At 56.3% G+C, this 13,355-nt stretch overlaps 1 protein-coding gene across 1 annotated transcript; it reads left to right on the top strand.

The window, feature by feature from the left end:
- Positions 1-7,931: 7,931 nt before the first annotated feature.
- AQP2 (aquaporin 2) lies at positions 7,932-12,412 on the top strand. The gene is made up of 4 exons (XM_054001980.1): positions 7,932-8,297; positions 10,302-10,466; positions 11,201-11,281; positions 12,197-12,412. Exons 1-4 carry the CDS (start codon positions 7,932-7,934, stop codon positions 12,410-12,412), a joined length of 828 nt encoding a protein of 275 aa, XP_053857955.1.
- The last annotated feature ends 943 nt before the right edge of the window (positions 12,413-13,355 follow it).

Below are 13,355 nucleotides of genomic sequence, written 5' to 3'. Positions count from 1 at the left end.
TCCTTCCCAGTATCTGAACTCCTCCTCTCCAGGTTCTTGCAGCAGTTTGTAAACCAAGCCTGACGCCTCCCTGACCTTCACCCTGGGGCACAAAGACCTCGCTTTCCTCCTTTGTGTGGCTCCAGACATCCCAAATCCACTTCCTTCTTCGCTTTCCTCCCTAAACCCCACCTTTCCTGTGAGATCCCTGCACTCACATCTCTGCCTGGGAAGCACCTCAGCCCCTAAATGGGGGCAGATTTCTCTCCCTCGTTCCACCACGAGGGAACGGCTCCATCCTCCCGGGATGGACGTGGGGCTGCCCCCAGTTCTCCCTGCCCCACGTTGGGACCTTTACCCCCAAAACCTCCAGGCAGAGTTCTTTTAGTCTTAGTTTGTGTTCTTTGGGTGGATTTTCCCAGGTTTTGGGGTACAGCAAAGCTTCTCCACCCCCAGCGAGACCCAGCCCCTCTTGGATTCCAGAGCAGCAGATTCACGAGCTCCACTGGAGCAGCAAAATGAACCTCTGAGCTCCCTGGGCAGCTCCGTCCCCACCCAGGAGAGGATTTCAGAGCTTTCCTCACGCTGGACTGACTGGCATGGCCTCGAGGAGCTGCCAGGGCTCCCCGAGGCTCAGCACAGCTCAGAGAGCCAAAGCAAATCACAGTGACAGCGGGGCCAAATCCCATCAGCACAGGCATGGGCACGGGAGGAAACCAGAGCCACAGCCCAGATTTAAAAACAAAATACTCCAAAAGTCTCTGTACCATGGCAGGAGGGCAAATCCCAACCCAGGCCTCACCACACCCAAACCCCACTGAAATCCAGTCACCACAAACAAAAATATCCCACCCTGAACCTTCACCCTCCCTCTCTCCTCCACAGTGAGGAGGAGGCAGAGGCTTTGCAGAACCCACGCTGGGGTTCTCTCATTTCAGCCTCAGCACTGAGGAGGGGTGTGGGGAGGACCAGGAAGCAGAAGGAGGGACATGGAGGATGGAAGGTGAAAGAAGTGATGAAAAGAGATGGAAGGAGGGAAGATAAGTGGCCCTTCCTCTGAAAATTGAAAAGCAAGAGTTGGATCTCCTGCCTGCACCTGCTGTGTAAAAACAAAAGTTTTGGGAGCAGTTTTGGAGCCTGTCCCAGCCCCTTTCCAGCTGTTGATCACACGGAGACCTCTGCAGAATCCAGGCTGGTGGGAAGGGCTGCAGCCAGCCCTGACGGCTGTGGAGGCCTTTCCATGGGGGTGTCCAGCTTGTGGAGCTGTTCTGCCCTTCTGCCTGCTTCTCCCACCATCCCAGACTCAATCTCCATGGGAAGAACTTCCTGAAGCAATGTCGGGATCATGAGAAGCGTGAGGGTTTCATTTGCTGTGTCTGGAGGTTGCCAGAGCAGCTCCCAGAGGCAGCTTGGTGGGATGGAAGTCTGGGAATTCATCACAAGCTCCCAACCTTGCTCCCAATGCTGTCCCAGAGCCCAGAAATGGCTTCCAATCCCTTCCAGGAGGGACAGCTCCAGGCAGGGGGCAGCTGCTGGGGGACAGAAACTGTCCCTGTCCTCCTGGCTCTGGGCACAGCGACCTCCCTGGATCCCATCCTGGGTGGGATCGACCTTCAGCAATCAACCAGTCCTGCACAAACCCCACTGGACTGGGAACCCAGCACTGGGAATGCTGGGGCTGCCAGATCCCAGCTCGGTGCTCAGTGCCCAGCTCAGTGCCCAGATCGCAGCCCAGTGCCCAGATCCCAGCTCCTCATCCAGATCCCAGCCCAGTGCCCAGATCCCAGCTCGGTGCCCAGATCCCAGCCCAGTGCCCAGATCCCAGCTCGGTGCCCAGATCCCAGCCCAGTGCCCAGATCCCAGCTCCACATCCAGATCCCAGCCCGGTGCCCAGATCCCAGCTCAGTGCCCAGATCCCAGCCCAGTGCCCAGTGCCCAGCTCAGTGCCCAGATCCCAGCTCAGTGCCCAGATCCCAGCTCCACACCCAGCTCCCAACTCCACACCCAGCTCCCAGTTCCACACTCCCCCAAAGCAGAGGCAGGAGCAGCTTCTTGCTCAGGAATTTATTTGAAAATATTCCATGTAGAGGCCGGGAGGTATTTGGTGCAGTCCAACCTTTCCTCTGGCTTCCTCTGGTTGCTGCATCTCAGCCTGAAAATCATCCTTGTTTTTTCCCCTGTGGACCCCCAGGTTCCCTGCCCTGCTTCTGCTGTGTCTGGCCCACAAGGGCCATGGACTGACCTTGGGCTCAGGTGAGAGAACCCAAAATCCTTTTTCTTCCTGCCTCAATCCCAGCTGTTTTTTAGAGGCATTTTTGGAAATAACCCTCCTCTTTCCCTGCCCATCCCTGCACCTCCTCACCAGCAGCAGCTCCCCAGGAAAGACACTAGCACAGGGATAATGTGCAGGGGACAGGACAGGAGGGGACAGGGAATGAGAGCGAGAACCTTGGATCCCCGGGGCTGGAGGGGACAGGGAAAAGGGGCTGCAGGTGTCGGGATACAGGACATCATTCCTAGAGCCACCACCAGGACCAATTCCCAGCAGTGTCTAACGCTGGTTTTCATTTTCTTTTCTAACTCTGGGATCACGTGGAGCTGGCATTTCCAGAGCTCATTCCCTTCCAGCCCACGGCCCCGGATTACTGAGATTTACATAGAATGAGGAAAGCTGGGCTCAGCCTGGCACTGCCCCGTGTCACTGCTCGGTGTCACCGCACCATGTCACAGCCACTCCCCAGTCCCACCCGCAGCACTGGGGCTCTCTGAGGTGTTTGGTTGTGCAAACAAAGCCCGGTGCAGCCGAGCTGAGCTCTCCTGCCCGGCTCTGCCACCGGGGTCGTGTCCCACCCTCCCTGCTCCTCACCGATGTCACATTCCTGCCCAGGCAGGTGGCAGAGAGCCTCCAGCACCCAGCGGGGCCACGGGGGCTCCATCACTTGGGAATCTGCTGCTTTCTGGATGTCCTGGAGCCTGGCTGCAGTTGTTTCATGGATTGGGGAGAAAAGCATTCATTATTCTCCTATAAATGTTTATATGCCCTGGCCTGAACTTCAGCACCCAAACATGGCAAGAATGTTCTCCTCTCTGCCATCCCTTAGGTGGGATTGAAGGGAGGTCCCAGCTTCCATCTCTGACGTCATGGGATGTTGGGAATGGCCAAATCCCAGAGAAGCTGTGGCTGTCTTATCCCTGGAAGTGTCCAAGGCCAAGTTGAACGGGGCTTGGAGCAGCCTGGGATAGCAGGAAGTGTCCCTGCCATGGGACAGGATGGCTTTAAAGTCCTTTCCAACCCAAACTGTTCCATGATTCCTGCTGGGCCAAAAGGCTCCGTGGTCTCCACAGCCACGGGAATGTCCTGATCCCAGCAGGATCCACAGCCTGGCTCTGGCAGCACCAGTCTTGCTGTCTGCCTGCACTAAAGCCCAGGCAAACATTCAGGACTGAACTTGCAAGTCCTTGAGATGGGATAAAGAAACCAAGCAAAGCCTCTCAGGCGGGTTCTGCTCCTGGCCCGCGCCCAAGGTCCCTTTGGGAGGCACTGGAGGGAATCGGGGCTGCAGTAATCCATGTGCCTCCCTGAGGAACAACAAACACAGCCAGAGCCAACAGAAGCTCTGTGCAAAAAGGGATTTAGGACTCGGCCTGCAAGGCAGAGAAGGTGGGGATTTTTTCCCTACTTTGCTCCCCTGGCTGAACGTCCTTTGGCAGTGGGAGAAAATCCCTTCTCCTGATGGTCACCAAAAGGGACCTTAAACCCCCCCCTCACTGCCACAGCTCCCTGCTGGAGAGGGGCTTGGGACAAGGGATGGAGGGACAGGACACAGGGAATGGCTTCTCGCTGCCAGAGGGCAGGGATGGATGGGAGATGGGGGTGGAATTCTCCCTGTGAGGGTGGGGACGCCCTGGAATGGATTTCCCAGAGCAGCTGGGGCTGCCCCTGGATCCCTGGCAGTGCCCAAGGCCAGGCTGGATGGGGCTTGGAGCAGCCTGGGACAGTGGGAGCTGTCCCTGCCCATGGCAGGGGGTTGGAATTAAAGGTTTTAATACCCTTTCCAAACCAAACCAGTCTGAAATCAGGCAACAGGAGCCAAATCCTGGAAAATCCCAGCACAGAGTCCCTCCCACAGTGAGGAACCCATGTTTGGTCCTGTCCCTGCTGAGGGACCCCCACTCACAGCCCCTCCTGTCTGGGGCTCCTACCACGATCAGGACATCCAGGGTGCGAAGATCCCTGGAGCCAAACTGCTGCTGCCAGGCCGAGGGGTTTCTGCCCCTGCTGGTCCCAGACAGGTGAGTCCATTCCTTCATTCCCATCTGCTTCCCGAGCCCACGCTGCCATTCCCCACGCTCTGCTGGGGAGCAGGGTGGGACCAAATGCTCAGGCACATCCGTTTTCCCAGGCCGCCAACAGAGGACCTCAACCAAGAGCAGCATTTGTCACAATACCAGAATTTAATTTTTTTCTTTTAAGGGCTGCTCTTGGAGCATTCTCTGAGACAGGATTTCAGTTTTACCCATTCCAGTTTTACACATCTCAGTTTGCCCCTTCCTTTGTGGGACAGAAATCTTGCATTTCAAGGAACAGCAGAACCAAAGCCATTCAAGTTTGTACAAAATTTTCTCCTAAGCCTTATTCCAGTGGTGGATTCTCCAGTGTCCAGTGAAAAGGGCGTTTGCTGCCATGGGAAGAAGCAGTTCAGGTTGTCCCATAGGCTGGTTTAGAGGAGGGGGAGTTGCCTGCAGGTGCTCCCTGCTCCCAGAAAAGAGCAAAAAATGGGATTTCCAGCAGGGTCTGGGTAGCGCATGGGACTCCTGTGACAGGTCGGATCCAAGCAGGAAAACTGTGCTTTGTTTATGCAATAAGTGTTTTTGTGGCTCCGAGGTATTTCAGATGGAATGGAGATACCTCAGGATGTTTATACTTTCCTGGAAGCCAGGGGAGCAGAGATATCAGGGCCATCTAAAGCACTGGAGGAGCTCCTGGTTGTGCAAGAACCATTCCCTGCCTTGCAAAACGTTCTTCAAAACATGGCACCTTCAAAACATTCTTTGAAACGAGGCACCGGGACCTTTCCTGCTGCACCAGCACAGGGCTCAAACACGGGGCTCCAGACAAGGGCTCCAAACACGGGGCTCAAACACGGACACCACCAGGGGGTTCCAAACATCAGCACGGGGCACCAACCCAGGTTCCAAACACGGACACCACCAGGGGGTTCCAGACATGGGGCTCCAAACACGAGACATCAGCGTGGGGCTCCAACACAGGGCACCAGCACGAGGCACCCACACGGGCTCCAACTTTCTGCAGATGCCAACCCGCTCCTCGAGATCATTAAATTTGCACTTGGTTCCAGGGAGGGCTGATAACGCCGTCACACTCCAGGGGCTGAGGTTAACAGGTAAAATAATGCACTTCCCAAACTCGTTGGAGTCCCTGCAGGGCTGGAATGCTCCTGGCTGTTCCCAAAGCAGCAGCACACTTGGGGTGAGGTGGAAAGCCACATTTCCATCATCTCCAGCAGCTCCAGGACCCCCTCCTAGACACAAGAACAGATTCAACAGCCCATTCCCGGCCCTTCAGCTTGTGGGATCTCCCATTTTTCTGGGGCACTGCCAGGAAACCTTGGCTCTGCCACTGACTCAGTGCCTGGAGCCAGCAGGGTCTGGTTTTGTGCTGTGGATGGATTCCTCTGTAAAACCAGTGGAATTACAGTGCTGGGGGGCTCTGGGGAAAGATGGGATGGGCTGTTCTTGCTGGAAAACACCATCTCCCAGCAAATGCCATGGACACCACGAGAGCCGGTCTCAAAGTGCAGCTCTGACCCTTTCCCCACAGTCCAGCACCACAGGAACCCCCCAGCCATGGCCCAGGCTGCTCCGAGCTCGAAACAAACATCTCCAGTTTCAGCACCAGCATCTCCAAGCTCAGTACAGACGAGCTGCAATGAGTTTTGCATCTCCAGACAAAAGTCAGGACCATAGGGTTGGACTTCTAAGTGCTCCGAACTAATCCTGCTGACTTCTCCTTCCTTTTAATTAGTCCTGAGCACTGAGACATCCCCACGCTCCTCACAGGTAACCACTAATCAGGCAGGGTATGAGCTCCAGTAATTACCCAGATTTGCTCTCCATCCTCCCTGCAGTAATTGCAGCTCTGAGTAACTCCTGCCCTGAGTAAGGCTGAGCCCTGTGCCAGGCATGTGGAGCACGAGCCTGGCCGGGACCATGATCCTGGTGCTCAGCAGCACCCAAATCCCTTTAGCCTCCAAACCTGTTTCACGAGACTGACTCCACTGATGGAAAAGCTCTGGCTGGAGAGATGCTGGGGCGGGACACAGTCAAAGGAGAGGATTTTCAGAGGAAAATGTTTTATTGGACCACAGTCCCACCTTGTTCAGACTCAGCCATGGGCTGGACTTGTTTTTCCCACAGTCCCTCACTTGTTAAGAGTGATGTTCCCAAAAACCTTGTTTTAGAGGAAAGAAAAGGGAGAGGGAGAGGGAGAGGGAGAGGGAGAGGGAGAGGGAGAGGGAGAGGGAGAGGGAGAAGGGAAAAGGGGAAGGAGGAAAGGGGAAAAGAAGGGGGAAGGGAAAAAAGAAGGGAGAAGGAGAAAGAAAAGGGGAAGGGGAAAGTGGAGGAGGAAGGAAGGGAGACGAGAAGGGAGAAGGGGGAAGACGAGAAGAACAGTTCCACTGGAAGGGACCTATGTCCATCCTCTGCTCCACCTGGGAGCTCCTGGGGTACCCCATCATTCCATGATATAATCCCACCAATCTGGAACATTTGCCATCAGTCCCATGGCACTTGCACAGCTCCTCTGGAAGTGAAAAACGCTCAGTTTATTGTAGAGCAAGAGCCTTTGTTAGAGCCCAGACATGGACACTTGGCCTGGTGCTCTGTATCCCTCTGGGATAAAATGGTTCTTCCAGCTACAGCTGGAGGAGTGATCCCACCTCAGAGTCGGCTCTGGAGAGGAAAAACCAGCTCCTCAATTTCCAGTAAAGCCACCAACCCCAAAGACAAGGCAAGAAAAAGGTTTTGCAGATACCCCTCAGGAATGGGAAATGGAGAAAAGGGAAAAGAAACTTTCTGGGCAAGGTGCAGATGGGAAGAACCAAATCCCAGAGAAGAAATTCTCACTCTGGGATTGACACCAAGAACTAAAAGGACTTTTCTGAAGAGCTGAGTTGGCCCAAATGGACATAATTAGGGCACAGTTGGTGCTCCAGCCCTGGGATCAGATTTTCACATGGGAATTTCTGACAGTCTTTGCTTTGGCATTGATTCCCAATTTTCTGGGTAGGAAATCTGTGTCCAGGCTGCAAAATTCTGGTGCTCTGAGGAGCTGAGCTGTAGTGAATCACTTTTGTGCCTCCCCCACACTCACTTTTCATGGAATCATGGAACACCCTCGGTTGGAAGACACCCTCAAGGATCATTGAATCCAACTCCTGGCCCTGCACAGGACACCCCCAGGAATCCCTCCACGTTCCTGGATTTCTCTGGTTGTTAAATCACAGCCCACGGCCTGATTTTCAACACAACCTGACCTCGGCTCCAGCTCCACAGATCCCCCATTGCTTCCTGCCCTTTCCACGTTCCCAGCTGCAAGAGCAGCTCTGGGGACAGATCCCAGGTAAGGAAGCCCAGGAGAAAGGGAGCAGTCCTTGCCAGCACTGCTGGGGGCTGATCTCCGACCTCCCCGGGGCGCGAGCGCTGCATTCCCCGGCTCTAAGAGAAGGGGCAGGATCTGATGTTCCCTCAGCTGGAACACAGGAGGAAAAAAGCATCAGATTTCCCGGGACCGTGATCCCATCCCCTTCAGCAGCCGATCCTGCGGCCCCCCCGCCTCCAGGTATATAAACGTTGTCCCAGGTGACCCTCGGGGACACAGCAGGAGGTGGGCACTGAGGACACTGCGGGCAGGATCGTTCCTGGCAGCCCCCATGATGTGGGAACTGCGCTCCATCGCCTTCACCAGGGCCGTCCTTGCGGAATTCCTGGCCACTTTGGTCTTCGTCCTCTTCGGCCTGGGCTCTGCCCTGAGCTGGCCCTCGGCGCCGGCCCCGAGCACCCTGCAGGTCGCGCTGGCCTTCGGCTTGGCCATCGGGACGCTGGTGCAGGCCCTGGGCCACGTCAGCGGCGCCCACATCAACCCCGCCGTGACGCTGGGCTGCCTGCTGGGCTCGCAGCTCTCCCTGCTCCGCGCCCTCTTCTACGTGGCGGCGCAGCTGCTGGGCGGCGTGGTGGGCGCTGCCATCCTGCACCAGATCACGCCGGCCGGCGCCCGCCAGGGCCTGGCCCTCAACAAGGTCAGCCTGGGGGACACCGGGCGGGGTCTCTGGGGACCTGTGGGGTGGGAGGAAGGCGCTTCTGGCCAGCCCCAAAAACCCCCTCAGCTGCCCCGAAACCTCCAGCTGGGGATCCCAGAATTCCCGGAGTTCCCAAAAATTCCCGGAATCCCCTAAAATTCCCACTGGGAATTTTCCTCAGAGAACCGGGAGAGGCCCGAAATCGGGGGAATTCCATGGGAATTTCATCCCAAATCCACCCAAAGATCCCTAAAAACCCCCTCAGCTCCCCAAAGCCTCCTGCCAGGGATCCCAGAATTCCCAAAATTCCCCAAAATTCCCAGAGTTCCAGGTGAGGAAGCCTCTGAATGCCACAGCCCAGCACCTGCTGGACCCTGCTGCTCCAGCAGTCCTGCCAGGAGCAGGGATGAAGGCAGGACTCGTCTTCCTCCTCTAGTTTTAGGGCTAAAATCTCCTGAGGTCCGTCAACTATTTCCCATGGAGCCACTTCTTCCAGCTGGGAAATTTTTGCTCTTTTCATATTGGTGCCAAAAACATCCCCTGTTTTGGGGGCTAAAGCCAGAGGAAGGATCCAGCTGGCCACAGACCTGTCCCTTGGAGTCACAACCATCTCATTTTTCCTTGGGACTGTACTCGGGGGACTTGGATTCTGGGGGCCCCAGGGGCTGAAGGAAGGACACATCCAGAATAGCAGCTCTGCTTCCTCTTGTGCCAGGCTCATCCAATTTCCCCTCTGGTGTGGGTACAGGCCGCCTTTTCCTGGCTCTGCTTTGGCCAAGCCACAGCTCCCAGGTTGCTGAAGTGGTGGGGAGTGGAGAGATTTGGGTCTAAACCCCAGATTTTCATTAGATTCAGCTCGTTGCCTCCCACTGTGGTGGGATGGTCGCACCAGACCCAGCTGGTTCCTCCCAAAACCCAACCCATGGATTCCCCAGAGCTTCACAGGCTGGTTTCAGACAGGGGGAAAAAACAAAGCCAGGGAAGCTCAGGGAGCCATGGGGGATTCTCCAGTGGTATCCTGGCCTCCAACACCCCCTTCCCCACAGGAAGGAACTGACAGCAGGGATTCACTGTCCCATCCCAGGGGGACACAGGATCAGCTTCCCAGGATGCTGCCAGGATCAACATCACCCAACCCCAAGGGAGCGAGGGAGGAGCAGGGAGCTGGGCTGGGAAGCAGCACATGGAAATCACCTTTCCCACAGCAGGGAGGCACTGCCAGGGCTCAGCCGCGCTGCCAGAGTGATTAAGAGGGTTAAAAAGAGGGATTGTGGTTTAATCTGAATGAAGTGATTTAGGCTGGTAATGACTGAGGGTAATAAAAGCGGGAGGTTTAAGCGAGACTCGGACTGCTCAGCTTTGTTGGCTTACAGCTTAAACCACCTAAAGGTGGGAACTGGGGATTTTGAGAAGGCTTTTATCCCCGGTGAGCTTTCATCGTGTGGCTGCCTGCACAGATCACCCCTGTAAAAAGGGAGGGGAATACTGGGGAGGAGAATGAGGAAGATCTGACTCCAGAGCTCGGGCAGGAGGGCAGTGAGGACCTTCCTGGGATCGCCGAGCGATGGGATTAGATTTGGGGGACACAGGGAAAGAAGGGACTGAGTTGGAGGAGAGGGGGTGCCACCAGGATCAGCTCCAGATCAGACCTGGCAAATTCTCTGAGTCAAAAAAGTGTGGAAAGGAAATTGTTTTCTTTTTTCATGCTAAAATATTTCTTTTCGATGTCTTCAAAAAACAACTTGTAAACTTTTCCAAAAGGCATTTTGAGTACGAGGAAAAGGAAAAAAATGGAAAAATACCAAAAAATTGCCAATAAAATTTCCTGAGAGATCAATCAAGCATTTCCCATTGAGCCACTTCTTCTACCTGGGAAGTTTTTTCTTATTGGTGCCAAAAATCTCCCCTGTCTCCTTTGGCTCCCCCTGATTTTGGAGTCCTCCTCCACATTTCCCATCCACTCACAGAACTCGGCCTTGGAACATGTTTTTCCTCCCGTTCCAGCTGAACAATGAGACCACGACAGGGCAGGCGGTGACGGTGGAGCTGTTCCTCACCTTCCAGCTGGTCCTGTGCATCTTTGCTTCCACGGACGAGCGGCGTGAGGACAACCTGGGCTCCCCCGCCCTCTCCATTGGCCTCTCTGTGGCCGTGGGGCACCTCCTCGGGGTGAGTGGATGGGCCAAAACTTGGCACTTTTGGGGTTCTTTTTTTGTTTATGCCCCAAGTTGGTTTGGCTGCATCTCCGGGCTTGACAGGGAATACGTAACCCGTGGTTTTCCAGCAGAGAGAGGGAAAAATCCCACCGAAGCCATGGGGGAGTCATGGCCTGAGCTCAGCCTTTATTCGGCATGAAAAACTCGATTTTCTGCACCCTGCCTCTCCTTGAGTCCCACTGGGAGTTCCAGGGATCTGTGGGATCTCTCCCGGAGCGAACGTGTTGGCCGCTGGGGCTCTCAAGTGCAGGATGAGCCTGGGAAGAGTTTGGGATGGATGCTCGGGGGAATCCCGCCTGGGTGGCGGCCCAAAGCAGCCCCCGCTCCCGGTGCACGCAGGAAAGCGCTGTGGTCCCACCACACCTCCCGTCCTCAGCGCTCCACGAGCCCCGCTGTCCACGGGACGCTTCCTCTCCTGTCCTCAGAGGCACGAGAGGGAATTTCCTGCAGGACTGGGAGCTCATCCCCGCAGGTCCTGGGGCTGCAGCACAGCAAGCCCGGGACACAGGAGCTCAGACACCTGGCAGTGCTGACTCGGGTGGTGGCAGCTCCTGGGATCCCTTTGCCTGGACCAGCAATGCTGAAGGGTGAAGCAGCAGCTCAGCTGTCACCCTCATGACACCCCAACATTTTTAAAAATGAGCTAAAAGGGCTTAATGCTGACAGCAGCCGTGGTGTTCCCGGCAGATCCGCTACACCGGCTGCTCCATGAATCCCGCCAGGTCCTTCGCCCCCGCCGTCGTCGTTGGAGACTTCAGCGACCACTGGGTGAGAACTCGGCTCTGGGGGTCGCGTTGGGTGAGGCCCCCAAACTGCCAATATTCCTCGAAACTCACCAAGCCAGACAAATTCCGGGCATTTCCATGCCAGCTCCCAGCTGGAGGAGAGATGGGGAGATTAGGAGGAAGAGGTGGGGCTGCTGGGTGCTTAATTGGCTCTTCCAAACTGGGAGCATTGCAACAGGATCAGGGTGTGAGGTCTGTTGACATGACTGAGCACAGGGAACAAAAGCAATGGAGAGTGGAGCTGTTGCCAGTCCTGGGGAACTTGCCTGGTTCCTGGATCTGGGTACACCTTTGGGAACACTCCCTGGCTCCCCAGGGAATGTCCATGGCTCTGAGCCTGCCGGAGCTCCAGGAGCATTTTGGCAATGCTCTCAGGCACAGGGTGGGATTGGTGGTGGTTGTCCTGAGCAGGGACGGAAGCTGGATTTTGAGGATCCTTGTGGGTCCTTTCCAGCTCAGGAGATTCCATGATTTTATTGTTTTCATCTACAAAGAGCCTGGCTGGAGGCAGAGCTGTGGTGGTTCCTGGTGTGTTCCAAGGTGTCTGGCCCAGGCCAGTGCCTCCACCTCCTCCTCCTCCTGCTCCTCCTCCCACAGCAATCCATGAGTGGGTAGGAAAATGCTCCTCCAGATGATGCCACATCACTCAGCACGTTCACAATGGGCCTGTCATTAATGCACTCTGAGCAGAGGGGGAATGGTGGAAGAGGATGGTTGGGAATATCCCGGCACTGGAGGGGAGCTCAGATCCCCAGCGATGGCCAAGGCAGAGCTGACTTCGTGTTTTGTTCCCCGGAAGGAACCCAAGCCCCTGGAATGCCCCTCAGAGATCCCAGTTCTTCCCCACCCTCCAAAGCCAGGCTGGGTTTTGCTCACCCCACTTTTCTCTCCTCTCCAGGTGTTCTGGGTGGGCCCCCTGATTGGGGCTGCAGCAGCTTCCATCCTCTACAACTACGTCCTGTTCCCGCAGGCCAAAACCCTCTCGGAGCGCTTGGCCGTCCTCAAGGGCTGCGAGCCCGAGCAGGACTGGGCCGAGCGCGAGGTCCGGCGGCGCCAGTCCGTGGAGCTCCACTCCCCCCAGACCCTGCCCAGGGGCATGGCTGAGAAGGTGTAGCCAAACCTCTCCCCGGGCCGAGAGAGGAGCTGGAAACCTCTGGCATGGCTTCAGTGCTCGTCCAGAGGAGCATCTCACCTCTCCCCTCTCTCCCTTCGTTTCTCCTGGGGCACTGAAGTTGACTCCTCTCCCGGGGAGATGCTGTGCTGGTCCCACCCACCTCCTGTCCCCAGCTCTCCCCACGCCGGGGGGGTTTCTGATCTGGGGGACAGCCAGTAAATCCCAACCCCGCAGGAACAAGGGAGCTCCCCAGGATGCCCTCTTCCACGTCCCCCTCGCAGGACACGGAGCTCGGCTGAGGCTGGTCCCTCCCGGAGAGCCCCGAGGAGCCTGAAGAGTGTTCATTACCCTGGGTGTGGAGGTTGCCACCCGATGCCTCATTGCTGCTGCACTCTGCTCCCGTCTCGGTCCCCGCTCGGCTCTTGGCTCACACGCAGGAGCAGGAGCAGGAGCAGGAGCAGGAGCAGGAGCAGAAGCAGGAAAAGGAGCAGGAAAAGGAGCAGGAAAAGGAGCAGGAAAAGGAGCAGGAAAAGGAGCAGGAGCAGGAGCAGGAGCGCTCACGCTGAGCCATGAGTGTCACACACGACAGGTTCTGCTGTGAAGGGGACCCAAGTGCCATTTCCCACCCGCCACGGGACACAGAGCTGCTCCCTCAGGGGCTTTCCTGGGAAGATGGGACTGGGAGCACGGCCATGAGTCCCTGCAGGCCCCACTGGGGAGCACTTGCAAATTCTCTCTCCTGTGAAACAGCAAGCCCAGGTTACAGCCCAAACTCATACCCACCTTATTGCTGGGCCAGGGTTGTCCTTCCTCTCTCTCCCTGGTTTTCCCTTCTTTCGTCTGGTCCTGCTCCCCTTGGACACTCAGATCACCTGGAACACACAAAGGAAAGATTTCACACCCAGCACGTTCCAGGTGTGAAGAATCAGAACCATGGAATGGG

The sequence above is a fragment of the Vidua macroura genome, chromosome 34, assembly GCF_024509145.1.
Source record: "Vidua macroura isolate BioBank_ID:100142 chromosome 34, ASM2450914v1, whole genome shotgun sequence".
Lineage (NCBI taxonomy): Eukaryota > Metazoa > Chordata > Aves > Passeriformes > Viduidae > Vidua > Vidua macroura.
The sequence above is the reverse complement of the archived record's forward strand: the minus strand, read 5'-3'. Positions and strand labels throughout refer to the sequence as shown.